Below are 13,676 nucleotides of genomic sequence, written 5' to 3' on the forward strand. Positions count from 1 at the left end.
CCCGCCCTCAGCGCCTCCCGGGGGGAAAGAGAGGGGCGAGGGCCGGCCCTGCCCGCCGGCGGCATGGAGCAGAGCGACGCGGACCACCCGGTGACCCTCATCATCAGGGCCCCCAACCAGAAGTACACCGACCAGACCATTAACTGCTGCCTGGGCTGGACTGTGGGCAAGCTCAAGTCTCACCTCTCCAAAGTCTACCCCAGTAAACCGGTGAGTTGTTGGGCTCGTCGGTAAGGCTGGCATCGCGGTGACTCGTGAGCAGTCGGGGGAGACTTTTCTTAGGTGCTCTGTAAAATAAAGAACAGTTTGAAAGCCGAAGAGCTGGCTGTGTAAGGGCAGTGGCTGGCTTTCTGCTTGCAGGGATGTTGGCAACATAAAGAGACGACCTTTTGTATGATTTGCGAAGATTACAGAGTAGCATCCTGCAAGGTGCTATCTCTGAAGACGCTTACTAATGTGCTGTTTAATTTTTAGGAGCTGGAATTGAGATATCTCTGTTAACTGAGTTTAATTTATGCAAATATAAGAGTTCTGTCTAAGGTAATTACAGCATAAGTGATACAGCTAAATTGACCGCAATCTAATGAATTCATGGGTAGATGTTTATTCATAATAATAGTTGAAACATGCAGTTGAACAACCTCCAGAATTATTTCCTTTTTTTTCCTCTTAGAAAAGCCATTTTTTGAGGTTGTGCTGGAAACTCTGCTTTCAGATGTTATACAAACTTGAACGACAGTTGTAATTGTATTCACAGAAAAGCCTAAAGCTATTTTTTTTTCCCTGAGGAACATGTGGTTTAATTGTAAATTCTTTTAAGCTCTCAATTTGACAATTAAAAAGAGGGTATGAAAATACGTATAGATAATAACAGAAAGATAATATTGTACCCCTTTAGAATAACAATCGTACAGAACAGTGTATTTGAAAATTTGTTCCAGAAAACTATATAGAGGGAGTGACTGCCTCCACACTGCAGCAGCATGTGTAGAGGCCTTGACCTTGCTGTAGAAATCGTTGGACAAAGGCTGCATTTATATTGTAAATGATTAGTATTTACCTAGTTCAGGAGAAGAATTATTGGCTTTGTCAATTGATTTATTTCCCGTGGTGGGAAAGGAAAATAGTAGCTTTGTGTCTCAAAGGGGTTTTCTACCTTTTGGAGAAAGAGGAAGAAAAGCAGTCAACAACTTAAGGTGTGTCACTAGTACAGTATTTGACAGTTTGTGGATTTAGTTGTTGCTGTGAATAATTCTCTGCTGAGAGAGCCTATCTGCTGTGAAAAGACCAAATACACCACTTCAGCTGATTGCTTCTTCTTCTTCCTCACTAGAATCTCCTGTTGTGACGTATTTATGTCTAAACACTAGTTTTCTGACTCATCCTGTGATCTTGTGAAATTGGGCTTCTACAAAGAATCTGTAATGATCAAGAGGCTTTTATGTTGCACCTTAGGTTTTTAACCAGTAATATAATACTTAATTTCAGTTTCCTGGAGTGTCTTTCTTCTGTTGAAAATTAATTCCTCAACATGATTCTCATTATTAAATAACTAGTTCAGAATACCAGAATTTGTTCTGGGTTAAAAAATGGGGAGTTTCTTTAGTGAAAATTATCTCAGTAATTCCTGTTTAATTTAGATTTACTGTATTTACAATTAAACTAATAACTGAACACAGTATTTCATAGATCCTTTCAAATCTAAGTGTAACATTAGATAGGAGAAAGGTGTTTAATAGGATGTCTCCTATGTGTAGTAAAATCAGAAAGTGTATTTTTGGCTTGATACATTTTTGATGTTGAGTGCTACCATTTTTTTCAAGTATGTTTAAATCTTTGTGCTTTTAGGAGCTTCCTCCTTCTCCCTTCCTTTCCCTTTTTTTTTTTTTTCTTTTTAAACCAGATCAGTGTCAATAGCTTGTTGATCAAATTTCTGCATTCCCCGAATATGATAGGTCCTGGAAATAACTTCTATTACAATGCTATTTTCAGAATGCGAGAATACATCAGAACACAGATGCTCTATACAGGTATTGCAGTGTTTTTTAAGTTAAGGATGTAAAATAGAAATAATTTTTTTTCACTGCTGTACATAGTTTTCAAGTTTTAATGTGTAACTTGTACCTCATTCTCCTATATGCATCTCTAAATTAGTAAATTGATGATACGTGTAAGTGGCGTCAATAAATTTACTATTTGTTAAGAGTATATATTCTGAAAATGAGGTGGTTAAAATAGGCAAATACGAAGTTAGGCCTTGAGGCAGTGTAGTTGTGATTTTTTTCCAGATTAATTTGTGTGAACAACTTAGCTAAATATGTCTAAATTCCAAGTACAGGCAGATTTAAATTGGTTTAGTTGTTATTAAAGTCGGTACACTTACTAATTCATTGAATAAGCTAAATGGATTTAAAACAGTATTAAATTAGCTTGTGGGCCTACACTGAGGTTCACATCCGTCACTATTTTTTCCTCTGACTGTACCAAACTTTTATAGCTAGAGTACTGCATTTACAGTGTTCCTAAATATTTATTTAAGAAGAGAAAACTTGTAAAATCCACCTGTTTGTCTCAGTCTGGCAGACCTTATATTCAGTGCATTAACTGCTGCATTGATTACACCCATAAGCACTACTTTAAAACTGCTGTTTTTCGTTTCCTCTACTACCTGTCGTATAGCATAGACTTTGCCCACAGTTCTAACCAGATGTGAATAATTGGTTTTTTTATTTCCAGTGAAAGAATGGGAGAGAGGCCGAGTGACCAAAATAATGTGGCTGAAACAGCGTAGCTCAGAGATTGTGTTTCTAGAGGAAGCTGCTGCATTAGCTTAGATTTCGTTGATTTGGTAACATGCTGGGCGTAGCTACCTTGGACTAAGCGCTGTGGAAAGAGCCTTGCGTGAAAATGGAAGAAAAAAGCTCCCACTAGCTGTTGAGTTCTTCGTTTTAAATACATACCTTGTGGATTGTGATCTGAAAACTGTATTCCATCTCTAAATTTTAAGTTCTAGGATCGTTTTATCTGATGCCTCTGAAAATGGGGCCATTCTAATTATATACTTTTTGAAGTGTTTTTCCATCACAGTTCTGTGTTTGGACACTAGAAGTGAGCATGCCGTTCCTTGAAGCGGGAGGTGCAGTAGTGAACCTCCTCTGGCAGAAGATGAGTTGAATGCCTTTGTTGTTTGCTTTGGCATATGTGTGAATTACTGTGTTTTCACATTTTTCATCTCTTCTTCCATCTGCACTGAAAAACCCTCTGCATTTCAAAATTCCAGGGTAGCTTTCCCCCTGAGAATTGCAAGTGATAATCCTGCAGAGCACAGCTACGTATTTTACTTAGGAAGGAGTACGAGGCTTAAGACCTCATCTTCCCCCATTGATGTCTGTAGCTTAATGTGATTAACAGTACTCAGTGTATGTGTAACTCTGCTTTTGTAGTTTTATAAGGAGCTGAAACGTATTACTAAAGGCTGTGTAGTAGTCAGCTTTGAGGGGTCATTTTAATCTAGCAGTTATTTTTCTGTAAAGTATTTAATATAAATAAGCTGTACTACTTGTATCACGTTTGAGAAGCTACTTACTTAGATGGAGTTGGGGGAGGGTTCATATATAAGGTAGTGAAGTCAAAAATCTGAATTTGACCATGTAGAAAGCTATATTGAGAGGGACAGACAAAACAGCATTCCATTGCCATGTTGGACGATGATACAAATATTTGGAATTCGGTTTGGGGGGGGATTTTTTGTGTTGTTTGTTTTTTCTGCTCTGTTTTGCTTGTTTTGATATCACTGCTTATCTATCCTAATTAATCCCCAGATAATCTATCTCAGGACCCAGAAAGAAGGTTTCTGAAACTTTTCTTCTGGCTCCACTGGTTGTTCTAAAGCAACAGATTTCTAATTTACAGGAAACCAAAGTTTTTTGTAATCTTGATGCATGCCTCAAACTCGAGTTTTTCTAAGAAAGCCTTTCCCAAATACCAAATGCAAATAAGCTTGTATTCTGTTAGCAGCCTGTTTCTGCCTGAAAGGAGCAACTGGAATGGCATAGTTCAGAAGAACTTTGACTGAGAGAGACAGGCATTTTTTGTTGTTGTTTTAAACATAAATAGATAGTACAGCATTGATGTTGAATTTCTTGCAGCACTTCATCTATTCAAGTATTTTATCTTGTCAAGATTGAAATATGTGTCCTTCTTCTGCATATTTTAATTATCGCTCCATCATTCTACTAACTATTTTTGGTTTTTTTTTTCTTTGCCCTAGCCACTTTTGCATTTACTTTTTCAGCAAGTGCCTGGGAATGGGAGCAGAGTAAAGAGCAAATCTTCTTTAAAATAAGGAATTTTTGAATACACTTGATAGCTTACTTGAGCAGCATTTGCCGGTTAAGTGTTGTTGATTTTTATGGCACTCTTGCTGCGAGTGAATAATAGCAGAATTCTTATTCAGATTTTGCACATTGGCTTGTGAGGCCTCTGAAATGTTTTTAAGGCTGTCTGGTGATGGTTGGAATGGTAAAGGATTTTCTCATCTGCAACTGTTATCTCCAGCTGTATATCTGTACAGCAGGAAAAAGCTAAATTCCTTTCTTTGTCCCATCTCCTAGTCTACAAAGGATCAGAGGCTGGTGTATTCTGGCAGACTACTTCCTGATCACCTGCAGCTGAAAGATGTTCTCAGAAAAGTAAGCTTTATATCAACACCGTACGATACTTGATCAACCCCCTCTTTTTTTTGGAAAATAGGAATTTAGATTTGTGTTGCTTAGCTTTGAATTTTCACTGTTGTATTGAGAGATGTAACTATATGTTGTTGATACGTTCTGGAAAATGTATGTAGGATTGTGAAACTTGTGGATTGAGGCATGTTTCCGATTGGTGGGAGAGAGACTAAGCTACGGAAGTCCCGAACAAGTGATACATAGTGTAGAGTGACTTCTTTGTGCGCAGGTCCCACTATGACATGAATGGAATCATTTAACAGGTTTGTATTGGTTTGGGACATCATTTAATTTCTTGTACATACTTAATTCCAAGAACTTACATGAAAAACAGCAGTGGTGCAAGCAAATTAAGGGAAATACATTTATATGCAAAACCAGAATTCTGAATTCCTAAATGGTTTTGGTGGGAGAGCTGTTCATTGTCCTGGTTTTATACATTGGTTATTAACTGTTCATGATGATACTTGAAAGTTTGTTGGTTCTTGCATTTATTTATTTATTTTTTTTTTAAATTCTAGTTTATCTTGGAAAAAAGTTATTTTACTCATCTAACTTTGGAATCTTTGGCCAAGATTTAAATGAAATCCAAATCCTGAATACACATGATGTCTCATGTAGGAAATCTTGAAATACATGCGCTTGGTTCTCAAATTGGTTCAAATAGTTTGGATTGATGCTATTAGGTAATAGAGACTTGATTAAGTTGGTAAAGTTCTTAAAAATGGATAGAATAAGATGATATTTAGGGCATATTATTGAGAACTTTTGTTTCAGTTTTGATGGTAATGCGTTATGTGGAGTAGTCTTCAAATTTGTAAGCAGATCCGGATGCATCAGTAGCTATATTTAGAAAATACTTTAGGTCATGAAGCAATTACAGTTTTTAATGGTATGAAATAGGAGAACTGTACCTGGATGTTGGTAATGCTACTTTTTTTTTTCTTCTAATCTGTTGAGGTAAAAATCAATGTACAGTCTGCAAGAGTGGGAGTTACCTTTTAATATTTACTATGGAGGAAAGTCTCTAAAGGAAAGTTAATGTTTTAGTGAAAGTGGGCAACTTCAGTATTAATAATGGAGAAACATGCAATGGAATTTCGAGTACTGCTTAGGCAAACTAACACTATTACTTTATAATATTATTTTTAAAATAGATTTTATTAAATTACATTTAACTGCTTGCCAAAAAAAAATTGAAATTTGCTGTGTATAGGTTTACTAGAAAACTGGAGCTGGACTGTTGCCAACCAGTATGTGTCCTGTATCACTTAAAAATTCATGAAAATGCTTATATAACTTAACCTCAAAGCTTAGTTTTGATTATTAAGGACAAAACAAAGTCTGGTTTTCTTAAATACACTTGGCCTGCTTACAGCAGACTGGATTTAGGAAACATGATTCCAAACCTTGATTTTGTGCTAGAGAAGAAACTTGCCTAGCTAATGTCTTCCTTCACTATACAGGGGCTATATTTGACTTTAAAGGCATTTTAGTAGCGAGGAGCCTTGGGTTTAGTTAAAGAAGTTGGCTGAATTTAGAAATGTATCCATTAGGCTTAAGCACAAAGTCAAAAATTTGTGTTGTAAGGGGAGGAGTTTTCTGTGCTCAAGCTTTTAAGAACTTTTGAATAAAAGGTATGATTCCTTTTAAGTTCAATCTCATTCTCTGCCATATTCTTCCTACTTGATTAGCTGTAAATTCTTAACATTACCTGAGGATTTGTGAAACCTCAATTTAGCTTTGTGATACTTGCTCTTCAATACTGAGCAGTGTCATTTCAAAAATACAAAATACCTTGAGGCTGGAAGCTGTGGCACTCTTCAAGCATAGTGATATCCAACACGTTACATCTGAATAGAACCATATTACAATAAACTGTCACGTGGGATAATGCTGTAAGTGTAAGCTTACACTTAACAGCTTCCTTTGCCTTTTTGAGTAGCATAAGTTCTTGTCTAGAAAGAAGGTAACCAGTTAGGTTAAAGGCTTGATGTGGTCAGAATGCTGATCACCTGTGTCCTCTGATCATTGTTCACTGTCACTAACTGGTAAGAAATGGCATTTAATGTTTGGGGCTAGAAAGTGCTACGTGTGGAGGAGTTGAAATGAATGTGGATAATGCATAGACTATTGATAGCGGTAGGACACAATGCTGTATAAAAGCAGTTACCCAGTTTTCATTGTTCCTAAATATTAAAACTTAAAAAATAAGTAAATGCACATGTTAACATTTTTTAATAGCTAAAAAATTTTCAAGCCTTATACTCCTAAATGTTATCGCATTAAAAACTGGAGCTTCACTACACCATGCTGATTTCAGGAAAGGATGGGTTTTTTTTCTTTTCTTTTTTTCTTTTGATGAAAATTTGGTTACTGAGGAAGCTGTAGTGTGCAATTTAAATACACACTCTTAACTTTTCTTGTTGCTGTGGTCATGTAAGCCTCAGCCATGCTGACACAATGAGGTGTTTTCATCTGGTACAGTGAAGTAGTTTCAAACTGAAGTTGTTATGTCATCTGTCTTGGGTGGGAGCATATTCTTGAAGAATTGACGTGAGCTGATTACTAGCATGCTGACATGGCTTCAAGTGATGCCACTCATTCCCTTCCTCACTTCAAATATTTAAGAATGCTCAAGTCCTATCTAGTGCTACAAGTAACATTCACTGAGTGTGGAATATCTGCAGGGGCTCTTCAGCTGGGCATCTGCAGGTGAAGCTTAGGCTAAAGTCTGGTGAAGGCAATGGCTGGTATGTTTTTCTTACCTTGGTCTGCTTGTGGAATTCCAGTGCCTACATTTTTCATTCACCCCATTGTCTTTATTGAGTAACACCCTTCATTAGATCTCAGTGCAGGTGTAAGCATTCTTAACTTTTGGGAAACCAAGCCCTGTAAAGGGTTTGAGATTTTTTTTCCAAAGTAAAAGTTAAAACTTATGTTGTACTTCCTTGTGTTTCAATATGAGCTCTTCCATTGGTTCTGCTGTATGGCAGTTCCAGGGAAAAGTGAGGGTAAGTGAATGTTTAATGTGTTATTGTGGACAGCTGCTAAGAAAACATTAGCAATGAAACAGCAGGCTTCTCCTGTGCTAGGCTCAAGTTTTACTTTATGGTGTCTCCATTTTGTATACTGTTTCTCTACTGATTGCAAATGCATCTTTGAAACTGGATTTTTAAAGATGGTTTTTGTTTGTAAATTTCTCTAATATTGTTGCCTTAGCTCTTCAATTTCTTTAATTTTTAGCAAGATGAGTATCATATGGTTCATCTGGTATGTACTTCTCGGACACCCCCAAGTTCTCCAAAACCCAGCACAAGTAGAGAAGGTCACGGAGCTTCAACCTCCAGGAGTAGCTCAGTGAGTTTTTGTCATACACAGGATGTGAATTATTCTACATGGAGGAAGCTTTCCAAGAATTTATTTTTTAATGTTTAAAATGTGAATGTACAATAGTGTGGGGAAAGTAGAACATGCCATATGCATTTGTACAATTAGACTTGATCATTTAAGGGTGTAACTTGATTTAAACAAAGATGACAGTTTTTCAAATTGTAACACAGTTATGTTTATTAGAAATTAAAGCACTACTTTTTCTAAGCTATCGTTTCTATCTAACACTTTATCAAAAAGTAGATTTTCCTTCTTTCCATATCCCCACATCTTTGACAGAAGGAGCAGTGTATTCAGGTTTTGGTATTGGTATTTTTTTTTAAAAAACATGCCCTAAGTTCTGATTTATTCTGTGAAAATATATACTGCTGAAGAGAAACTGATGAAATTAGTGTCCTTGTTGTAAGATAGGTGAAGCTTGGCCAGCTTGACAGGAGTTGACCATTACTAATGTAGTAGCTGCAAAGTGGTCATAGTGTCTGTACGACTGAGAAGTAGAAAGTGCTCCTAACACTTTATTATTTAAGCTGTTCACAGAACCCTTTTCTTTAGGATGTTCTGAGCCTTCCTTCTTAACACCCTCTAGAAATTATGATGTTCTTTGTTTGTACTCTGTTTTAAATCGAAGTGCAGTTAGTGTTTCTGTTGATGATATGGTTGTCGTTACTGTAACTCTTGGCTTTTTCCAGAGCTGGCAGCAGCACTAAGCAATTCTTGAAGGTTAGCTGGAAAGTGTGCAATACCACTGTAGGTACTTCTCACTTGCGGTATGTTGATTTTCAGCACATGGGAACTACCCTTCCAGTAATAAGCTCTCTGTCTTAATTCTTGTGCTGATAGAGTACTGTTCGTGATTGCTATGTGACAGGAACAGTAGTAGAGTTTAAGGAATAGCAGAGAGTGGACGGTGGTTCTATTGTCTTTACAGAGGCTATATTTCTACCTCTGAAAGCAGGGCACGGGGCCTCCTTTGTTGTTTTATTGCTACATAGAACAGTTGTACATGTATTTAAATAACTGTTTAATGACTGCTTAAAGCAGTTGGTATGTGCAGTCTTAAGTTCATAACACTTCGAAGGAAAGAACTAAAGGTTGAACGGCCTTTGTTCTGCCATTTGGTTTTTTTGTGCTTTTATTTTCTCCTCCCTACCCTGTCTAGTGGTAAAATTTTTCTTGTTTTCCTTTGTAGGGCAAATGTGATATGGATGTCATAAGTAATTGCACCTCCTCACTTCCTGAGTTGTCAAAGTTGAAGAGGATTTTCTACTGAGTAAATGTTACAGTAATGCTTAGCAACAGGATTTGGAGATTTATTAAAACTAAAACAATGCATCTCAATGGTCAAATTGCAATCTTGCTATGGTGACAAATAATCTAGGAGAGCCAGCTGTTGTCCTGCTTTCAGGGTTAAGTATTGATCTTGGAAAGCGTTGAAGGTCTGACACACGAGTTGGAGGTGTGTTTCTGGGAGTGTAAATATTTCCTAGCTCCTTTCCTATTCCCACCCCCTGCCCCCTCCCAGCAGCTGTTTGGATTAGGTAGCTGGCACAGTGAAGAGGATAAGGAGTTAGAAGGAGAAACTGAAGTCCAAGATAGAGGAATGATATTTTAAGCCAATGCAGGCACTGTTGTCTCTCAATATGAAGTTGTATCCTGAGTTTATAGGTATTTTTGCTATCGATAGCTACCAGAATTTTTGTTCCTGCTAAATATTCTTTTGATTAAGCTTTGTTTTGGCTTGGCTTTTGGAAACTTTGATTCCCAGTGACTTGGTTTTTTTTCTGGGACCCATCAAGTGTTGAATTTTATTTTTTTTTTTTTTTTTAGATGTACGCCTGAATACAACTTTGAATTTCTGTTTTTACTAAAGGCTTGCCAGAACCAGTAAAACCGCAGAAGACTTGCCTGGTGCTTATCTTCTCAATACAGCCTAATACAAAACATTAAAGCAAATAGTTTGTTTTCTCTTTTAATATGCAGTTGTCAATCTTTTAACTGTGGCAATAAGATCCCCAACCTCAATTTTGTTTATTTTTAAGAATTTAGATAATTCTGGATTGACTGCTGCCTCACCCACAAACCAAGAAACTTCATCTACGTCTTTGAATGCAGATGGAGTGAGACGTCGTAATCTTCCCCAAGCACAAAGCAATCCCACGCCAAGCCACCAGTTCCCTTATTTCATGCAAGGGTAAGTGAGACTGAAGCAATCCTCAGCTCTTTAATACTCTGTAAAGTACTTGAAGTGTTTGGTTACAGTTATGTTTCCTTCACAGTCTGCAAAATGATTTGGCTAGTTCACCCTGAAGTGTAAGTCACATTAGAAGTATTTTTTCATGTGAACTTGAATCTTTTTAGCCAGGAGTCAATCAAAGAGTAAGTGTTCTAAGTGCTCCCCTTCATGTTGGTTTTTGGTTTTGTTTCATGCTTTCCTCCCTCTACTTCTTGTTGATAAGTGCAGCTGTACTATTTCTCTAGTGAATGTAGTTAGTAACGTAACTGATAGAATTGTTGATTTTGATTGCTTTTTCTAGAGCTTTATTGTAATCAGCACTAAAATCTTATGAGAATATGATGGTTCTTAGTTTTTGACACAAAAGAGATGTAACTCTTCTCCATGTTGGATTCAGCCATAGAAATGATATACAAGTGTTTTGAGTACATGTAAGTGCTTGTTTATCTACAACAGAATTTTAAACTATTTTCATACATCCCAATAAAAGGTTACCAGCGTACATTTCTAGTTATTACATAACTTTCAAAACTGTCTTTCTTTTTTTGTGCTTAAAAAGCAGCTTTAGGAATTTTGTGACCTCTGCAGCATCTTATTTTTTTTCTTTTTTTTCTTCCAAGAGGGGAACTGGAAAATAATGTCTTCTGAAATGATAGCTGTCGTGTCCTCAAAGAACACTTTCAGGATTTCTTTTTGCAAGGTGTTCTCCCAGTACTGTATAGATTCTAGAGATTTTCTTTGAAAAAATGCTGAAACAACAACAAAAAATGCTGACAACATGACGGTTTTGATGGTTTCTTCATTCCTGGCACAAAGCTTCAGTGTGCAAGTTGAATACCCTTTGGGAAAACAGCTACTTTAGATTGTTAAAATATTACAGAAAAAGGAATTTTAAACTTTCTGTTGCTTTTGAACTTTTGTAAATGCAGTTTTCTAAAACCCTTGGTTAGAGGTGGGAATGGGCAAGTAGTTTAGGGATCTACCAAGGTAGTCTTGCTGTGGAGAGCAAGTACAGCATCATCTGCTCCTGGGGACTTCATTGCAGATCAGGGTCTCACTGTGCAACACAGGTACAGACAGAACAGATGAACCCAGTCCTGAAATGCCTGCGTTTCAAATTGAGGAGTATTTGGAAGCAGTAAGCAGACAAACATCAAGGAAGTGAGATTATTTGTCAAGTGTGGGCAGCCCATCTAGTGAAATGTTTTCATATGGTGTGCAAAGTAAATGTTTTCATAGTGAAGAAAAAATGATGTGCTGACAGCATGCAGTATGTTCTAGCATGTAAGTACCTTGCTTCTTCAGTAGCCTTTGCTCACAACATAGTGGAGGATACTGAAATACCACTGGAGTTTGACACTGAATGAGAGTCAGGGTCATTAAACAAATGCAGTTATTGTCAGTCATGCAGGTGACAGAGATTGAGCTTTTCAATCTGAATAAAAGTCTTATTTTTCCACTGGTGGTGAGCAGTATCTTCATGATGACACAAGCTGACTGGTCTGACCTTAAACCTTCAAACTGAATCCAGTTAGCTCATTTTAGGTGTCTTCCATAGACACCTATTTGAGGAGTGTGTGCCTCCTTTCAGAATATTCGGAAGCTACCTCTACCTTTTGAACATTAACAACTGTTTTCCAACTTGTGTGTTTTCTGATCTCTGGTCTGTTCTGTTCTCCAATCTTGGAATGCCTGTCACTGTCCACTTTGCTTCTCTGCTCTTGTTTTGCTGCTGCCAGTCCTTTGAAATACTCTGCTTCCTGCCATGTTCTCCTCCTTTTGATGAGAAAGCATGTGCTGCTTTCCTTTTCCTTGTAACAGTGAAGAGCCTCTTCCTTTGGAGAGGTTCTTCTCCCTAAAACTTGTGTAACTTCCTAATGCTGTGTTTAGTTGTTCCTGAATGTGGCAATCTAACTTAATACCCTGGCAGCTGTAATAGCTGTGTAATTGTCAACATCTGCCTTAATCTGTTTTTTGTTGAGCAAACAAAATACTGCTGTACTAGTTGCCATTCTAAGCCAGAAGCCACTTCTTGAATATTGATGTCTACTTTTTTTCGTCAATGGAGTTAAGTCTTCTCAAAAAGTCACAGTTTCAAGAAAAGCTGTTGGGGAAAAAAAGGAAAATAAGAAAAAAATGAGTACTTGATTGGGAAGGGAAAGGAAAGGACATAACTGAAATCTTGTGTGGTTTGTCTTGGTTGACTGGTTTCTTAATCTATTACTAAGCTTTAAGATATCAAGAAAGCAACTTCTGAAAGAGTTTGGAAGAAAGTAGAGACTTAAATCTTGTAATATTTCTAAAAGATATATTGAACAGAGAGCTATTAGCCTAAGGCCTCTCAGCTTTTGTTGAGGTCAGCTTAGCAGTTTTAAAAAAAACCCCTAGAATCTGTAATTGGCAAGAAAAAGAATTGGTGAGTTCCTGCGGAACTCACTTGGGCAAATTGCGTGGCACTGCTTACTGGTGCCTGAGCTGGGGAAGTTGTGGTTGAACAGTGAGTGGTCCTGTGTGTTCGTGTCCCTGTGTGATGTTCTGCCTGCTTGAAATGGACTTACTGCTCGGTAATGTGTCACAGTGTAGTACTTAACAACACCCATGTTGAATATTTGAATCATCGTTACATTTGGAGGGTCAAACATTTTATGAGGGACAATGTTTTATTGATTTTTGGAGGAGTCTTACATTTGCCAGTTTAGGGGATAGAAAAACACACTTGGACAGCTTGTGGCTATACAGATAAAAGCATGATGGTTGTTTTTCTGTAGCAGCTTGACAGCTTTGCTCTTCCAACATGTTAATTATGCATAAATAAGTAGCCCCAGCGGGACTACCAGTTTCACCCTTGCAAGTTCTGAAAGAAACCTAGAGTGTTGCCTGTGATTAACTCAGTTTGCATGTGGTAATAGAAAAAAGTAACTTTTGTTTTCCCTTCCTCCCTCCCTGCTTCCAGCCTATTGTCAAAAGACGTTAACACTAAATACAAACATAACAGTTTTAGCAGAGGTCATGGAGTTGAATGGCAGGCTTTTCTACACAATTACAGCGCAAGACTTACTCTCACGTAACATGGAAAAAAGAATTTAATGTCTTCCTCCCATCTTTCTTTCTGGGCAGTCTTGTCTATCTGAATGCCTGGTAGACTAATGAAATCTCTTGGTGATATCTTTGCAGGGAGTGCCTTGCTTAGGGAACAAGTGTAGTCTGCAGTCTCAGCTTTTGCTACCTGCAGTCTGAATAAACTTTTCTTCATGCTTTATACTCTCATGCTGTCCTGAAAGATGTCCTGGTTTACTACAGTTCACTACATCAAAATCTTTGGG

At 37.4% G+C, this 13,676-nt stretch overlaps 1 protein-coding gene across 1 annotated transcript in view; it reads left to right on the forward strand.

Moving 5' to 3' along the window:
* The first annotated feature begins 45 nt into the window (after positions 1-45).
* The window catches only part of HERPUD2 (HERPUD family member 2), a 17,517-nt gene continuing 3,886 nt past the window's right edge, over positions 46-13,676 (forward strand). The window contains exons 1-4 of the mRNA XM_009871147.1: positions 46-210; positions 4,614-4,691; positions 7,974-8,087; positions 10,160-10,311. Of these exons, the coding sequence (XP_009869449.1) occupies positions 64-210; positions 4,614-4,691; positions 7,974-8,087; positions 10,160-10,311 (491 nt within the window). The 5' untranslated portion in view covers positions 46-63. The remainder of the gene's footprint in view (positions 211-4,613; positions 4,692-7,973; positions 8,088-10,159; positions 10,312-13,676) is intronic.

The sequence above is a fragment of the Apaloderma vittatum genome, unplaced genomic scaffold (assembly GCF_000703405.1).
Source record: "Apaloderma vittatum isolate BGI_N311 unplaced genomic scaffold, ASM70340v1 scaffold42776, whole genome shotgun sequence".
Lineage (NCBI taxonomy): Eukaryota > Metazoa > Chordata > Aves > Trogoniformes > Trogonidae > Apaloderma > Apaloderma vittatum.